Source organism: Acomys minous, assembly GCF_964271855.1.
Source record: "Acomys minous genome assembly, chromosome: 3".
Lineage (NCBI taxonomy): Eukaryota > Metazoa > Chordata > Mammalia > Rodentia > Muridae > Acomys > Acomys minous.
In genome coordinates, this window is record NC_140485.1 from 95,422,781 (window position 1) to 95,437,462 (window position 14,682).

General features: G+C 46.2%; 1 protein-coding gene across 3 annotated transcripts in view; it reads left to right on the top strand.

Moving 5' to 3' along the window:
- The window catches only part of LOC311593257 (uncharacterized protein), a 191,624-nt gene that overhangs the window by 48,426 nt on the left and 128,516 nt on the right, over positions 1-14,682 (top strand). For all 3 annotated transcript variants that reach the window (XR_014777638.1, XM_084774458.1, XM_084774459.1), the window contains exons 10-11: positions 2,041-2,142; positions 7,368-7,529. Coding sequence is in view for 2 of the 3 variants with exons in the window: in XM_084774458.1 (XP_084630584.1) it covers positions 2,041-2,142; positions 7,368-7,529 (264 nt within the window). In the remaining variant the exon portion in view is untranslated. The remainder of the gene's footprint in view (positions 1-2,040; positions 2,143-7,367; positions 7,530-14,682) is intronic.

Consider the following 14,682-nt stretch of genomic DNA (forward strand, 5'->3'; position numbering starts at 1 on the left):
ACAGCCAAGTCTCATTAGTCAAGCAGTCTGTGCCTGGAAAAAACCAGAAACACTGGTTTAGCAGATCCAGAAAGCCAAGGTTAGGTTCCTGAGAGCCGGTGGTTAAAGTGTCAGCTAACGCAAAGCTTTGCCAGCTGTGGTGGCTCATGCAATCCCAGGCCTCAGGAGGCTGAAGTAGGAACCGCTGCACCAGTTCAAGAACGGCATGGGCTACACAGTGAGTTCCAGCCCAGCTTGGAACACAGTACTTGCAGCTACAGAGTGAGACTGCATTTCATGAAAAGAGAAATGAAACCGTGCCAAAACCCAGAGCCTTGTTTTGTTGTGGTTCTGTTTAAAGATGCCCTGTTTGATACATACCATTGATTCCTAAACATTGAAGTTCATGATCAGAAGCTCTAGAACGCCATGTGAATGATGGTCATCTTCTCCAGAGACTGTGTCACAGCCTTTAGTGAGGGACCTGAGACATAGCCAGCACTTTAGGAGTCTGTTTCAGGACTATTTTCACCGATGGTGGGGAAAAAAAAAAAAGGACAATGTGCGTGACTAAACAAAACACAATAGGGACACTTGTTTCTAGTGCCATAAGGCAGAATGTTGGCTTGTTCCACGCTGGCTGGGGATGTGTCCACTGTCCCCAACCCTGTGTCTATCTATGACACTGGGGTCACAAATACATTTTCATGAGTAGGCAAGATTGAACATATAAAATCCTTGTTTGATAAGGATTGATTGTAATGTTAAGGAAAGGAGTCCGCTTTTTAGAGGTTAAATATATACAATGTAATGTGTGTATGTGTGTGACTATGCATGCGTGTGTGCCCATATATGACCGCAGGCTGGCAATGACTGCCGCAGGCCAGAAGAGGGCATCAGATCCCCCTGGAACTGGAGCTATAGGCAGATGTAAATTGCCCAATGTGCGTGCTGGGAACCAAACTCTGAAAGGAAAGTCTGATATGATTTGTTGCCTTTGCTGTTAATTCAGGGCTGCGTTGACAAAGCACACTGAACTGCGTAGATAGTAAGCAAAGTAACTTTGCTTTTTACATTTCTGGAAGCTGAGCAGGTCTGCCTGCCAGCACGGTTGGGGTCTGACAAAAGAACACTCTTCCAGGCTACCGACCACTGACCTTTTGCCATTATTCCCTTACATGGCGGGAGGGACACACAGGCACCTCAGACCTGTTATGAGCAGTTGATTCACGAGGGTTCTACTGTCACGAACTATCCCCTCCAAAGTCTCACTTGGTTATAGCATCGCATTGAAGAGTGGGTTAAACATGAATTTTGGAGACACAGTCCCTCCTGAAAAGTGGGTTGAAAGAAAGAAAGGAACTAAAGATTTTTCTCTTTCCAGGGCTTGAACTCAGGCAGTCATTGTAGGTGGGACAGACCCTCTGTGTTAGAATTAACCTCCAAACATAGATATTAAGGAGGAACTTGGGCAGAACAGGCAGGAGTGTCCAGCCCTTTGACACTAAAATATGGCATTGTCATCTACCCAGTTAGTGCATGGGAACTGTCCAATTGAGTTACAAAAACAACTGGTTTTAAGTCAGTTTATCTCTTTGTGTATGGCTGCATTTGTAGCTATTTGTGGCTACACGGAGTAGAAAGCTGAGTGTAGGTTTTTGGGCTGAAAGATGAATTTGAGAATTATCAGCATGTTGATGACGTCACTTATAGCCATAGAGCTAAGTTTAGAGATGATGCGGTTTCTTAATAGGAAAGGTGAAACTTTAACTGTGTTGTCCTCAGCACTCTGTTCCCCTTGCTCTGTCAAGACGATGTGCCCAGGGCTGGTGGTACTAGGCTCCCTCCTGCTTGTGGGCTGCACGGTCTAGTCCAGATGGGAACTCCTGTGTAGCGTAGGCCAAGTGCCAACAGGAACTGCTGGCTCCTTCCACAGGTCTGGGACCAGTGTGGACCCTTCCCAAGGCCTCACACGCCCCAGCAAACCTTCCAGCAGGGCAGGTCCTCAGATCTTTTTCTGGGTGGCTTTTGTTGAGACGCATGAACATATTCATCCCTTAGGTCAAGCCGAAATGTGATCCTTGGCAGAAGAAGATGTTGACCAGACTCAGGGAACGGAAGAGAATAGATGAGCTAATGCGACTCCAGTCAGAGTTTTTGAAGGTGAGAAAACAGCCATGTTCTGTTACAGGTCAGAGGCTGGCTGAACGTCATCCTCAAAAAAATAATAAATAAATAAATAAATAAATAGGTTTTCTTTCTTTAAAAAACAAACAAACAACCCATTGACATGATTCACTATGAAAACTTTATTTTTCATTACATTTTAAGAAATTTAGTTTTGTTTTACTTGCATGGTATATATGCACCATTGGCATATCTGATGCCATGGAGGCCAGGAGAGGCTGTTGGGTCCCCTAAGACTCTGATCTCTTATTTAGAACTTTCTAATCTAACCAGCAAACTTTAAAAATACATCTAGCTTTCAGGAGAGAATTAAAAATTCCCCAAGGGCTGGGCGTAGTGGCGCACGCCTTTAATCCCAGCACTCGGGAGGCAGAGGCAGGTGGATCGCTGTGAGTTCGAGGCCAGCCTGGTCTACAAAGTGAGTCCAGGACAATCAAGGCTACACAGAGAAACCTTGTCTCGAAAAACTAAAAAAAAAAAAAAAAAAAACCCAAAAAAAACCAAAAACAAAAACAAAAGTCCCCAAGTTTGGTAGTACATGCACATTTTAAATCCTAGAACTCAGGAAGCAAAGGCAGATGGCAGATCTCTGTGAGTTCGAGGCCAGCCTGGTCTACATAGAGACTTCAGGCCAGCCAGGGTGATGTAGTAAAATCCTGTCTTAAAAAAGGAAGAAGAAGAGAAAAAAAAGCTGTGAGAAAGTGCTGGGTGTTCACCTCAGGCCTGCACCCTGTGTGGTAGCCTCCTTAAACTGAACTTCCTCGTATTTGAAACAGGAAAGCTGGCTGCAGATCACTTCTGAGGAAAGTTACTGTCTTAGCCAGTTAAGTACAGAGTTCAACGGCGCTAAACATCCTCACATTGTTGGGCAAAGAGTCTCCAGAACGCTCTTATCTTGCAGCGCACCGACACTCTGCTCACATCCAACAGTTCCTCCCCGTTCCCCGGGCAACCACCCCACTTCCTCTTCCGACGAAACCTCAGATGGGGGTCTAGTCATGCATTCTTTTTTTAAAATTGAATTTAATTTAAAAAAAAAACATAATTTATTCAGATTACACCCTGATTGTTATCCCCTCACCTGTAACTTCCGGTTCCACCCCTCCCTCCCTCTTTCACCCTATTCCTTTCCCTTAGACCTGTGACAGACGGGGACCCCTCCCCCACCATATGACCACAGCCTATCAGGTCTCATCGGGATAGCCTGCTTCCCCTTCCTCTGTGTACCTGCTGGGCCGCCCCACCAAGGGGAAGTGCTCAGAGAGGGAGCACCAGAGCTCATGTCAGAGGCATTCCCCGCTCTCCCCACAACCATGGAGAATGAGCTGTCCATTGGCTACATCTGAACAGGGGGTCTAGGTTTACTGCATGCATCATCCTTGGTTGGCGCCTTGATAGTCTTCTTGTGGGGTTCCTGGACTCTCTGGGTCCTTCTATCTCCCCATTCTTCCATACCACTCTCACCTGTGGTACATTTACACTATGGAATACTACTCAGCTATTAAAAAGAGGGAAATCCTGACATTTGCAGGCAAATGGATGGAACTAGAAATGATCATCCTGAGTGAGGTAACCCAGACCCAGAAAGACACGCATGGTAAGTACTCACTTAGAAGTGGATATTAGTCCAGCATGGATGTTCTCTGAGAGACTTCTGTTACAGTATTTTATATCTGTTCGGCCTACAAAGCAAATAACTGACACAGGGAGACTGAAACATACTTTAAAGCTGCCAGCACTTCGCAGGGCAGAGTCTGAACTGATTCTAATCTACTTGTAAACTAAAGAAACTACTCAAAACCTTATAACACACATATATTCAAAGCACTGGCCACTATGACCCCTGGGCTGGTCTGCGTCAAGTTCCCACCGTCCTCCTCCAACCGTCAAAAAAACAAACAAAAAAAAAAAAAAAACCCCTCCCTCTCTAACCATCCAACTTTTCTCCTCCCGTCCAGGAAGTCCCACCTTCCACTTCCTGTCCTGCCCAGCTGATTGGCTAAACAGCACTTTATTGGCAGTTGATACATTCACTCAGCATTCCTCCACAGTTTTCACTCAGCGGGGCATGGGGACAGATGGGGGTGGGAGGGGGGGACTCACTGTTAGTCATGCATTCTTTAACCTTTTCATGACTGGCTTACTTCAGTTAGCACAGTGTCTTCTAGGAGCATCCATGTTGGAAAATGTGTCAGAAATTTCTTCTCTTTCAAGGCCAAATAGTAATCCCTTGTAAGACTATACTAAGGTCTCTTCATGCACCCGTTGATGGAGCTCCTGGGCACTGTGGGTACTGCCGTGAGCACAGGTGTGCAGCTGCCCAAGGTCTTGTCTCCGACTCTTCTGGTTGTATACCCAGAAGTAAAACAGCTGAATCATATGTTGATTCTATTTGTACCTTCAGTCTTTGGTGTTTATTGTAGCAGGTACCCTTTAGTACAAACAATAGCAGACAGGGGTTTCAATTTTGCAACACCCTCATCAACTATGGCTACTCTCTGCTTTCCTCAGTAGTGGCTTCCTAGTGGGTGTGACGGAGTGTGCAGCACTCTGGCGATGCGCAGAGCATTTCCATAAGCTTCTTGGACGTTTGCATTGTCATATTGAAGATGTGCCTGTTAGTGTCCTTTGCACTGATGTTAGATTTGTTTAGTAATTACGTTATGTTGTTAGATTCTAAGAGCTCTTTATATGTGCTATTTTGCTTATATATTCTATTTTCTTTATCGATAAATGACTGGGAAGTATTTTTCTCTGGTTATAGACTACTTCCTCATTTCATTTATATATCCTTTGAGTCACAAAAGTTTTTTAGTTTGATGGAGAGCCATTTTCAGTTTTTACCCCCACCTCTGACATTGAGCATAAAAAAAAAAAAAACCCAAAACCAACCAACCAACCAAATAATCAATCAACAAACAAAATCCCAACAGTAAAAACAAGACAAAACAAAACAAACAAACAAACAAACAAACCGAACCCTGGCTCTGGAGAGGTGACGCAGCAGTTGAAGCGTGGATTGCTTTTGCAATGGACCAGGGTTTGTTTCCGGGTCCCTCCATGGTGGCTCACAGCCATCGGGAACTCCAGTTCTAGGGGGTCTGACGACTTCTTCTGACCTCCAGGGCCACCAGACACACATGTGTTACACAGACATACGCGCAGGTAAAACACTCAAATACTTAATAAAATAAATCTTTTAAAAATGTAACTCATGAAAAACGTTGCCAAATCCATGATTATGAAGCTCTTCTATTTTAAAACTTCTGGGAGTTTTGTACTTTCAAGGCTTAACTTTTTTTCTGCAACTCATTTGAAGTAAGCTTCTGCATACAAGAGGAAACTTCACCATTCTGCATGTGGCTGTGTGGGTTTTCCCACACCATTAAGGCAGTCAGTATCTTTTCCCATGTAGTGGTCTTGGTGTTTAGCTCTGGGCTCCATCAACCTGTAGTCTGCCCATATGCCAAGGCCACACTATTTTGACGGCTATTTATTTGTAATACTTTCTTAACTCAGGGAGTAAGAGTCCTCTAGCCTTGTTCTTTTTCAAAATCATTTGTCTCTTGGGGGTTCCTTGATAGTCCATGTGAACTTTATGATGATTTTTTTTTTAACTTGCAAGACATGTCTCTGGGATTTTGACAGGATTGGAATAAATTATCTTTGGAATTCTCTGTGATATTAAAATGACACAGTAGTATGCAGTTCATTGAAACGGTGGGTAGGTTCTGGGACCATTATTCAATTCTTTATGTCCTGAAGAGAAGGGCTGTTTATTTAACTGTTGCACGCTGAGCATCTTATAACAATCCAGGAAAAGATGTCATTGGTGTTGCTGTCAAGTTGACATGGGTTGTTCAGGTGGAAAAGACAGGGAAATGGGTTCAGGTCTGTGTCTTTCAGGAGCATGGGCTGGCCTCCTCCTTCAGGAGCATGGGCTGGCCTCCTCCTTCAGGAGCATGGGCTGGCCTCACCCTTCAAGAGCATGGGCTGGCCTCTTTCGGGAGCATGGGCTGGCCTCGCCCTTCAGGAGCATGGGCTGGCCTCGTCCTTCAGAAGCATGGGCTGGCCTCCCTCAGGAGCATGGGCTAGTCTCCTTCAGGAGCATGGGCTGGCCTCCTTGTTCAGGAGCATGGGCTGGCCTCCTCGTTCAGGAGCATGGGCTGGCCTCCTCCTTCAGGAGCATGGGCTGGCCTCCTCCTTCAGGAGCATGGGCTGGCCTCATGCCATCCTGCTGCCACCTTCACCATCTCCTGCTTCCTAACAGAGGACGGAGTTGCACCCAGAGCTGATGGGAGTTTCTCTTTTCACTGGTGCAACACTTGAGAGGGTGCCATCTGATGTTGTCTCAGAGGCTTCCTTTGAACTTAAAGTAAGCTGGCCTGTGTATCTGAAATTATATGCGGTCAAATGGATGAACGGATTGGGTGAGCGTAATGTCTTAGCTTAATTTAATTATTTTTTCCTTTTTTTTTTTTTCTGAGATAGGGTCTCTCTATGTAGCCTTGGCTGTCTTGGACTCACTTTGTAGACCAGGCTGGCCTCGAACTCACAGCGATCCGCCTGCCTCTGCCTCCTGAGTGCTGGGAGTAAAGGCGTGCACCACCACTGCCCGGCTAATTTAATTGATTTTTAACATGGGGTCTTGTGTATCCAGTCTGGCCTCAAACTCACTTATGTAGAGGAGAAGGGTGACCTTAACCTTCTGGTCCTCTGGTGTCTGCCTCTGAGGCGCTGGGATTGCAGGCTTGCACCACCATGGCAGGGTCACGTGGTGCTGGAGGGACCCTATAAATACATGCATGGTAGACAAGCACTCTATGATGCTGTTTCCTCAGCCCTAATGTGTTTGACGGAACGAAGTTCCACTTAAGGCTCCTTTCAGATTCTTGCTGAAGAGAAGGGGCCCACGGGCCAGTGAGATGTAGTAGGTAGAGGCACTTGCCTCTAAGCCTGACAGCCTGAGTTTGATGCCCTGGATTCACACAATGGAAGGAGTTGTCCTCTGACCTGCGCATAAATGCTGTGATGTGCACACACACACACACACACACACACACACACATACACACACACACCACTTTTTTTGTGCGCTCTCATGCACACACACACTAAACTAATTAATTACAAATACAATTGTTATGGAAAAAGAAACAGGCCTTTTCGTATCTACTAACCATCTCTTCTCTCTACATAAGATGTCCGACCCTGTGCAAGTCATGCAAGTGCTCCAAGATCATGCTGCAAAGACAGTGACTATGGCTCTGCATCAGCCATCTTTCACAACTTCTCTGGCTCTGCATCCGTGCAACAGCGACCAAGTCTGGCACAATATTTATAGCAACCCCAGGCTCTACCAGGTAGGACAGGAACAGTCCGTTTGCCTTTGCCTTCTTGTGCCTTTGACGCCAGGTGTGTCGCCTTTAGTAACTCACCCTCTGTGTCAAAGCTCTGTTATCTATGCAGGTTAATTAGCATAATAAGAAAGAAATGGGTGCTAATCAAAGAGAGGCTTGCACAGATGTGCACTGTAGCACCCTATGAGCCGGTGATATTCACAGACCCACACCAGTAAGGCTGCAAGTCCTGTGCTGACTAGAGCCAGGTGGCCAGCCAGTGGAACCCTGTGTGCTGTTGGTGGGGCTGTATGACAGCATGGGCTGCTATGGGAAACACAAGAAATAAGAAGAGAATTAACATAAATGGTGGGAAGAGGCCAGCAAGAGGGTGGTGCAGAGGAGAAGACGCCTGTGAAAGTACAGTGAAGACAAGCTGCCCTTTTGACGCAGAAGGAAAGACTGGTTAAGAACATGCATAAAAGCCAGGCGGTGGTGGCGCACGCCTTTAATCCCAGCGCTCGGGAGGCAGAGGCAGGCAGATCGCTGGGAGTTTGAGGCCAACGTGGTCTACAAAGCGAGCCTAGGACAGCCAGGGCTACATAGAGAAACCCTGTTTCGAAAAACTAAAATAAATAAATAAATAAATAAAAATAAATAAATAAAATAAAATAAAATAAAAAGAACACGCATAAACTCTAAATAGGATTATGTCTGGTCAGGGGGCAGTACATTCAGAAAACTCTAAATAGGATTATGTCTGGTCAGGAGGCAGTACATTCAGAAAACTCTAAAGAGGATTGTGTCTGGTCAGGGGGCAGTACATTCAGAAAACTCTAAAGAGGATTGTGTCTGGTCAGGGGGCAGTACATTCAGAAGGGAGTTTTGGGATTCACGTGGCAGCCGTGTGTGAATTAGACTGAAGAAGGAAGAGCTCTAACTCAGGGAAGCCAGTCAGGTGGCTGTAGTCTGAGAAAGGCATGAAGCTGAGCCATAAGAGGAAGTGTCTACACAGCATTGGCGGCCATTGGTCTCAACCTTGGCACCATAGGCTTTTGAAACTAGAATGTGCTGCTATTTGCTTAGGATGGGAAGATCTGACTGTGTTCACAGTCTGAAAGGGAAGGGCGCTAGAAAATGGAGATGGAAGAAAGGAAACGGGAGATGGAGCATGACGTCACTTCCTCTGCTGTAGGAGGAGTTTTTGCAGGTGTGAAAGGTTAGGATGCAGGCACTTGTGACTGGTCCCTGCTGGGGGACAGAGGCAGGTGTTGCCTGCATTCTCAAGGGGAAGGTGAGAGGGCCTAGGCGGAGCGCTGTGGTGAGACTGCAAGGCCACCAGAGAGCCTCAGAGCTAAGAGGCCGCAGAGCTCCTTCCGTATGACTCTGTTGCTTTAATAGTTCTGAAGAAAACTGTAGAGTAATAAAAAGTTATAGAAAGTCAAAGGTATGTGGAAGATGAGAATGCTGGTGAAAGGCCTGGGCAGTCATCCCAGGCTGGAGAGGGTGGGGGCTGAGGGTTCTAGCAAGTTCTAGAGTGTTTGGAATCAAACACAGATACAACACTTGCGCGCGCACACACACACACACACACACACACACACACTTACACACTTACTTCTTATGTCTTCTTTAATGTGTTGAATGCGGACCTAGGGAATGCAATGAGAAACGAGTTAGCCACCTAGGTCAGCAGTAGAAATGGCAGATCAGTGCAGGCCTCCCGGATCCCAGACTCCTCCACAGAGCAGTGAACTATCAATAGGCTCTCTCCTCAGCTGGCATCTCGCCGCAATGAGGGCTGCCGTTGCCATTTTGCATTGTGGTATATGTCACTGTCAAGAGGAAATATAGCCACAAGGGGACATTAAAAGTATCTGAGACTTCTGCTCCTTCAGCCAGACTGACAGGACAGTGGGGATGGGGGGTAGGGTGGGGTGGGGCAGAAGAGACAGGGCGCTCAGCACGGGGTATCTTTGAGCTTCTTGGGTGCTGGGTAGTTTACCTTAGAGGCTAACTCATCACACTTTACCTGAGATTTCCGATGTTAACGTCTGAGGATGTGGGGAGCCACTCCTGCAATCCTAGCACTTGTGAGGCAGAGGCAGGAGAAGCGAAGTTTTAAGGTCCTCTGCTACACAGCGAGTTCGAAGCTGACCTGGCTACATGAGATAATATCTCAAAATAAGAAGAAAGGAAGGGAAAAAAAGAAAAAAGAGGGGCTGAAGAGATGACTCAGAGGTTAAGAGCACTGTCTGTTCTTCCAAAGGTCCTGAGTTCAATTCCCAGCAACCACATGGTGGCAAACCATGTATAATGTGATCTGATGTATACTGTATACATAATAAATAAACAAATCTTTAAAAAAGAAAAAAGAAAAAAGACAGAAAATCTTTTTTTTTTTTTGGTTTTTTGAGACAGGGTTTCTCTGTGTAGCCTTGGCTGTCCTGGACTCCCTTTGTAGACCAGGCTGGCTTCGAACTCACAGCGATCCACCTACCTCTGCCTCCCAAGTGCTGGGATTAAAGGCATGCGCCACCACGCCCGGCAAAGACAGAAAATCTTAAGCCTATAATCAAAATTTTGTTTTCTCAGTGGCTAAGAAAGCAGAAAGAAGCCGGGCGGTGAGGTGGCACACGCCTTTAATCCTAGCACTCGGGAGGCAGAGGCTGGTGAATCTCTGTGAGTTCGAGGCCAGCCTGGTCTACAAAGTGAGAGTCCTGACAGAAAAGGCTACACAGAGAATAAAAAGAAAAAAAAGAAAGCAGAAAGAGTTAAAGGCCAGTTGGTTTAAAGGAGGAAATAAGAGAAAAGGATAGGTAGAGAGAGGGGATGGAATTAGATGTTTGAAAATATATTGTTGCATGATATTTTCAAACATCTCAGCCCAGCTCCATCTAGGGGAGATTGTATTGTGTTTGAGCTAAGGCGTGAGGGATGAGGATGGGCCAGCCACACAAACTGCCTTGAAAAAAAGCTTTCTGAGAAGGCAGGAAGACAACACTGTTAAAGAAATTCTGAGTCAGCCACTACCATTTTTTTTTTTTTGGCTGAATTTTCCCATGAGTCACAGTTGGTGACTTCTCCAAGTATTTGTCACTTTATACTAAATCAAGGCCCCCACAGACTTGGTACCATTCTGGATGTTGAGAGGCAGTCGGGTGCAATCAGGATTGAGTCAACAGTGACCCCTGGGCAGAGTGCTGGGCTGTGGGCACGGATGGGTTTTGCAAGCATGTGGAATTTAAGCTCCTTTTAGCATCTGTACGTGCACGCAGGTCAGCACTCTAACTCTGAAGCTGGCAAGAGGCAGCTAGCAACCTGAGCAAATAATTTCTCCCAAGGGCGTTCTACACAGAGGAAGGCAGAACTCAGGGCAACTTGACAGCCATGAGAAAACACAAGGAAATTATAGTGAAACCTCAGAGAAAAACTGCTCATCAATAAAGCTTTCATCAGGGCTTCCATTTTTTTTGTTGGGGGGGGGCTTCCACTTTTTAATAAAATGATTATTTAGAAACAGTTCATGGCTTACAGAAAAGTTACAGCAGGTTCTCCTGCCGCCTGTGTCTTACGTTGTTAGGGTGCATCCATGAAGTGAGGAACCAACCTCAGACATGTAATAGGTGCCGGCAAGTTCCACCCGCTCTCCCTATGAATATCCCTCTCAGCTCCAGCCTTCTCACCAGGGCCCCGATTTGAGTTTAAAGCGTACCTGCCAGGTCTGCTCTGGTGTAGCTTCCCAGTCTTTCCCTGCTTATCATGACTCGGGCAGCCTTTAGCAGGCCAATTGCACAGATTTTCTATGGGTACTGAGGACTGAGCCGATATTTTCATGTTTGCACGGCAAGCGTTTGCTGACTGAGCCATCTCCCCAACCTCTCTGCTGTTTTTAATAGTATGCATTTCTACCATGTTACTAATCTAGTATGCTACAGGCTACACGGCCACCCGTGAATAGCTCCGGTCAAAATCTTCTTGTATTTAAAACAAGGAAGAGAGTTCAGCTGGTGAAGTGCTTGCCAAGGAAGCTTGAAGTCCAAGCTGGGCATGGTGGTGCTTACCTGAAATCCCAGCAGGAGGGTGGCGGGAGCAGACAGATTTCTAAGACTTGCTGGCCAGTCAGTGTAGCACAATCAGTGAGCCCTACGTACATGTGAGGGAGGTCTTGTCTCCAAAATCAAGATGGACTGCTCCTGAAGAAAAGAGTTCAAGGTTGATCTCTGGCCTGTCACACACACATAAACCAGTACCGTGATTCATACACGTGTGCATGTATGCACATGTACACACACACACACACACTCATGCATAAATCAGATATGATAGTACATGCCTGTAATCTCAGCATAAGGGAGGTAGAGACCAGAGAATCAAGGATTGGAGCCAGCATGGGCTATATAATAAGCTCCAGGCTAGCCTGGGCTGCATGGTGAGATCTTGTCTCAAAAACAAAGCAAAACAAAACAATCCCTCTAAATAAACAAAACAAAAACCCAGACTATGTGTGTGGCTCAGTGGGACTTGATGGACATTCTCAACACCTGGGCTGAATTCCCAGCAGGCTATGGGGGAAGGAACATGCCTGCTTTGCTTAAGTGTGTGTTACATTATAATAAATCAAGAAACCAAGTTCCTGGCACAAAAGATGCCAAGATACCCGCACTTCCTCCACCAGCCACCAATGGGCATTCTGGCTCCCCTGTGCACCCTGATGTGGATTTGTTTGCCTGGGTATTGGCTAATGTTTACAATGACGCTCCTGTAGTTTGAGTTTGGTGTCTATTTGCCGTTAATACCAAAGGCTGGCCTGTCTTTGCTAACACAATTCTAATTCTGTGTTGACTCCAAGATCTGGGTTTGGGAAATGAAGAAAACCATCAAGTTTGCTCACCTTCGGTACTTGATGATGATGAGGTACAGTTGCGATAACCCTGGATCTGATGGGCCGTAAGTTTTAGCAGTCGTTGTGAAGGGTGAAACATATTTAGCTGTAGTCCCGGTCAGGACAAGGGAAGGCCCAGCCAGGCTTAACAGTTCCCCCTGAGCCCGTGATCTGTTTGTCAGCCCAGTGTCCTTGCCACCTCGGTGAGAAAGCCCACACTGAGATGGCTCCGTAGAGATTTTCTTTCGAGGGCAACGTGTAAAGACACAGCATGAGCTGGAACACTGCGGTGTGGTTCCTGGCCGGAAGCACCAGGCTGCATTGCCAGTGGTGGAGACTTTGCCAGTTCTCGGCGGCTACGTACCAGAGACCCCCCCACCCCCCCTGCCTCACACTTCTCCAGACTGACTCCCGCGATGTGGGATGTGCGAGGCAGCTAGCAGGAAGTGCGTTTGGGAGTATAGTACACGGCGGCTCCCGTGAGCCAGATCAGCAAAACAAAGAACGTTTTTTTGTGGTGCTCCTCATCAAACTCAATAGAATATTTATTTATTAACTTATTTTATTTATTTATTTATTTATTTATTTTGATTTTTGAGACAGAGTTTCTCTGTGTAGCCTTGGCTGTCCTGGACTTGCTTTGTAGACCAGGCTGGCCTAGAACTCACAGCTATCTGCCTGCCTCTGCCTCCCAAGTGCTCAGATTAAAGGCGTGTGTCACCAACGCCAAGCAGAATATTTATTTTTAAAAATAAATATTTGGGGGGGGGCGCTGGAGACATAACTCAGTGATTGAGAAGACGCTGGCTGCTCTTCCATTGATCCTGGTTCCTCCCAGGACAAGGGAGGCCTACAACCTCCCATAACTCCACTTCCAATGGATCCAATGGCCTTTTCTAGCCTCTGAGAACACTAAGCCCACACAAGGGTTACAGACTTCATGCAGGCAAACACTTATACACATAAAAAATAAAATAAAATAAATCTAATTATAAATAAATATATAAATTCTTTCAGGCTAGCAAGAGTGGATAAAACTGCTTGCCACAGAAACCTGTTGGCCTGAGCTCAGTCACTGGAATCCACAGTGAAAAGAGAGAGCTGACTCTCAAAAGTTGTCCTATGACCTCCATATACATAATAAGACATGTGCATGCCATGTCATAGACTTACACATCATGCATGTGCACACATACATATCTAAAATATAAATATTGTCTAATGATAGTAGGAGTGTATATTTATCATGGAAGAATTGGGCAATGCAGAAAAGTGTAAGGAAGAAACTAAAAACCACTTTTGTCTGTATAATCTGAAGCGACACTAGTTTTAAATGTCCCGATTACATCCTGACTTCAAACACTAGTAAATTCTTGATTCTGTTTTCCAACCCACTGTTTCTGCCAACTTTTAAGAAGGAAGTGAGAGTTGTAGTCAGTAGAAATCCAAGGCTTGAAATCCATGAGTTCAGCCATATTGGAAAACAACCCATTTGTAGGCAGGGTCAAGGGTCAAGGGCAGGGTCAAGGGCAAAGATCTGACACTCTTATCTGCCCAGCCCTGTTCATCCCTTCTCCTATTCTGAGAGGAACGCCTTTTTGGACTTGGAGAATTTCCCGTGAGGGGCTGTGATTGGGCCCCTTTTCCCAGAGGATGCTGGGCCATCTCTTCCCGCTTGCTTCCTCCCTGGCAATCCGCTGGCCCAGCAGTACTTTGGTGCTTTTTTTGATCATTCTTTCAAGTGTCTGTCACTGTAAAATGTCACTTTTTGCTCTGGTAATGTTTGGAGCAACTGAAAAAGTCACAATCCCATCAGAGAAAGGATGTGGCTGAGAGCTTCCCTTCTGGGGCCATGCGGAGCTGCTGCCGGGAACAGTACAGGCTCAGCAGGCAAAGGACCCCTCGCATACAGTCTTAGGAACTGCATCCATTAAGCCTAAGTTGTCTGCTGGTCACAGTAAAGCAGAATGACAAGGGATCAAATGATTTGGAAACTAGACCTTCTCCTCCTGGACTCAACAGCTGGATGTAGCTAGAAAGCACTGCACTGCCTAGCAACTCTGCTCCATGGACCCCTTGGGCATCTCTGTCTGTTCTGGAGTACCAACAGGTGTGGCCACTATACCTGAGATCACGCGGCCTGAAATGGAGCTCCAGATGTTCCTGTTCTAAGGAGGAGGGCGGAGGATTGGGATGGGGAGCCTACTTCGTTGGGAAATTCCTCAAAGCTGTCATGTGGCTGGCACTTTGGCTGTCTCTCCACCCTTCCCCTATTCCATTAGAATCCCAGAG